Raw genomic sequence first — 3,761 nt, forward strand, 5'->3', positions numbered from 1 at the left:
CCGCGATGTGCCGTAACGCTGTCTTCGGACTGAACGTAAGCGTGATGACATAGGGTATACGACATCGATCCTATACTTATACATATATAGATTACCTGGAAACACATATGCACGTGATGGTAGAGACCGTTGCAGAGAGTTCAATTGCCCCTAGACTACGATGCCTGGAAAACATTTAACACAACTATCATCAGCTGGTAATAGTTGAGGTCGACGTGGATCGTTCGGTGCCTGCTTAAATACGTATCCACTGCGCTCTGATACAAACTGTGATTGATTTACAATCTTGCATTAATTAGTATATAATTGTTTCCGAGTGAGAGAGGGAGCTAAGGACGACTAAATAATGAGATCGTATTAGAAAGCCATGCAAGAAGATTGCGTACCTCGCAAAGTGATCACAATGTCGCTATATCTAGAATATGCTTGATCAAATAAATAGGGCTAGAAGTACGCCTTATCAGTTCCACTACTAAAAAAAATTGTTTTCGGTCTATTTTTGGCGCGTCACGGCATCTTTCAAATATCATTTTTGCGTATCACCAATGTGTATAGCCAGTACGCGTTTGTAAATTGATGGTTCTATAACAAACTTCGATGTTATTTTTTACGGCATTTATATGCCTTTTTACCTTCTATAGATCCAAGTCGTGATTCTGATATGAAAACTTCACACGTCATTAGCATGGTGTATTTGTTTATGTCCCATAGTAACCGATTTTCCTATCTGAATCGCCGAACATAAATTGAGCTTATAGTAATATTGTCTGTATGAATCAAACATAACGGTGCCGATAAGCTGATACGGCTAAAAATGGTGATCTGTCTGTTTTACCTATGGAATATGCTGGACCTATGGAATATGCTGGGCAACGATGAAGGATCGGGTCCGGATCACTTTATCCAGCCATTCGTGCGGTTCTTTTACCACTACGAATGGTAATATTAGTCAGCAGCCATCATGCACCCGTATGATAATATTATGCTATTAGCCGCTACCTAATTTTTCCCTAAACTTCAAGCCAGGAGGGTCATGTATGTTCATGGATTCATATCGTAGGACACAAGTTATGCTGCGCTGTCAGTTCGCTCAGCGGCACCAGCTTACCGTATTATAATATTGTTGATCGCAGGCGATAGAAATTATAGTAGGTTTGAGCAAAAAGGGTTAGGTTAGGTAGTCATATTTTTCGAATGCATTTTTCATTTGCCACGAAAAACGTTAGTTTCTTTTTTAAAATTTACTTGCACACTACAACAATGGTCCTAGGGCAGACTCCAGTGGTAATTGTATGTAAAGGGATGATCAGCTTACTTTAAGACCTGCAGATTTAGTAGTTACTGGCACTTAGCTATTCCAGAATGTTCTCAGTTGTAATAGGCGTCATCTGGTCTATAATTTTACCCTAGAGCTTATATTTGCGGTACATAGGCCGTAGTTAAGCGCTTGAGTTAACGAACTATCCACGAGGATCAAGCTGATAAATCTCAATAGGATCAATCGACAGTCTACATCGTACACCCTCATTTTGCGTATCTGAGTTTTCGTGTGCTAAAACGTATTTTGTTTTTAATGGTTCTTGACTTAGAATCATCTTGCACTAGTAACACAATTCAAAAAATAAAGTCTTTCATTGTAAACATGAATGTTTGCTATCTAAAGAGTGAGGTTTCATCAGTCTGTAAGTGTTGATACGTAATCATTCGGAATGCATCTGAAGCTTCCGTAAAGGTCAGTTCCCCAGAATTGGTCGTGGAAGCTTTTTGCTAAACATGATTCTTCCTCGGAAAGCTGAATGGCTCCTGCCAAAAATGCTAATGTTACATTAGCACCCACGACGCCCCTATTTGTCGCCTGATATAGTGTGGTGCAATAACAAATGTAAGATAATTACTTGTTTTTGAAAGAGGTGGATTCAGAGACGCGTAAAAATGGACAAACGTAAAGAAGACGAGTGGCAGAGAAGGACGCAATCCCGTATGATAACAAGTAGCGTGTAATATAGCGTCGTTTTATATTGAATTTTCTAACATGCCAAGGAATATATCGATCCCACTTCGTCGTAGACATACTGTCATCTACCATTACATGAAATATATAAAGTCGAAAAACTACGTGATACATTTTCTAATTTGTAATAAATACATAACACGTAGAGGAATTTCCGGTACGTCTTATATATATATATATATATATATACATTTGCAGAATTAACATGTAGAAATAATATATAGGCGAAGAGATATGCACATATGGCCGAATCAATGATTGATAAAAAAGACCTAACCTGCGGTTGACCCTTAGCGTATATATATGTTACTATCGTAGTCATCCGAAAAGGAGACCCGCATTGTAACTAGGCCCACTTTAGTCTCGATTGACATGCTTACAACTGTTTGTGAAACGCTACAAGCCCTTCTATCGGCTGCTGGCTACCCGGTCTGTTGCATTATTAGCATGTGACCTCACTTCACCGACGAAGAGATGTCCAAGACGTTACGGTTATCAATTATTGTTTCATACGTTACTCTTTGTACACAGTTACGGTCGCTGCCAGTGCCGTAAAAACAATTATAGGAAACGACAACAAAATTTCTTTTTCCCCAGCGTGGATTTAGGCCACGTCAGCATTAAGATGACGCATTGTACAGAGCACGCTACTGACTGATCCATCAGGGTCGGTTAACAAGATGTATAGAGGCTTAAGTATAGTTCTAAATAAAAATTGCCCGAGATCAAGGGGTGGCACGAGCTTTCTTAATAAAATGGTGGCTAAGGCCGTATTATACAAAAAGGTAGCACAAGATTGTGCTGGACTTACCCACAAATGATATACTACAACCATAGGTTTTGCACACACTATTTGACTTATATCAATATAATTACCCGCTGTGGGCTGGCAGCTTATCGCGACATGTAACTGCTTCTCTAGCAACTATCAAATTTATTTGTGTATAAAGTCGAAAAAAACAAGATGGTACAAACTACTTGCAGAAACACCAATTTTACTACATTAATTACGTTTTACGGGCCTTACCACATTCACTACGGGCCTCTTACGAAAACTCTCGATCTGATAAACAATTGTCTAGACACTGGGTAACACTTCTCGATTATTCGGGCGCAAGTATTTCAAGCGCGTGGCCAATAATCCCTATTTGCAGAACGTTAAGTTAACCGGATGCGGCCGCTTGATTTGTCAAAAACTACCATGGGCAACTACAGGCGTATCCGCTTAGATTTATTGCGTTTACTTGATACATCTGTTTAAAAAAAAATATAATTACTTTCAGGTGTTCAAAACCGAAACGAGAAAAATCGTCCAACGATCCAGTTTCCACCGATTAGCAATAAAACAAATCACAATAACAATGTCACGGTCGTTCATAAACAGGTGCGAACAAACATTTAGTGTTTATGTCTGTAAGTAGACGGCCCAAAGCGTGCCTGTTTTTGTGCAGTCACACAGCATTTGATGTACCGTCAGAAAAAAACAAATCGAAAGCTTTAAAGAGCTTAAATTCACAATACTCTGTTCCTATCACAATACTCTTTCGACAAAACTAAGCGCCCATTAGATGCATCCAATAGCAGCGAATTTCAGTTAAAGTGAGATTGTCTAATGGCCCGACCAACGATGATTCTTTTAAGAAGATCTGACCGATTTTTGTTTGTAGAATGTTTGTAAACAAATTTTTTTGTGTTTTTGTAGCAACAAGTATTCTCTCCTCCGTTACTTTTTGTCGACATGATAACATTT

At 38.9% G+C, this 3,761-nt stretch overlaps 1 protein-coding gene across 2 annotated transcripts in view; it reads left to right on the forward strand.

The window, feature by feature from the left end:
- The window catches only part of LOC111269159 (uncharacterized), a 28,618-nt gene that overhangs the window by 4,130 nt on the left and 20,727 nt on the right, over positions 1-3,761 (forward strand). For both annotated transcript variants that reach the window (XM_022848568.2, XM_022848569.2), the window contains exon 3: positions 3,295-3,395. In XM_022848568.2, coding sequence (XP_022704303.1) covers positions 3,295-3,395 — 101 coding nt within the window. The remainder of the gene's footprint in view (positions 1-3,294; positions 3,396-3,761) is intronic.

Source organism: Varroa jacobsoni, unplaced genomic scaffold (assembly GCF_002532875.2).
Source record: "Varroa jacobsoni isolate VJ856 unplaced genomic scaffold, vjacob_1.0 scaffold_1358, whole genome shotgun sequence".
NCBI lineage: Eukaryota > Metazoa > Arthropoda > Arachnida > Mesostigmata > Varroidae > Varroa > Varroa jacobsoni.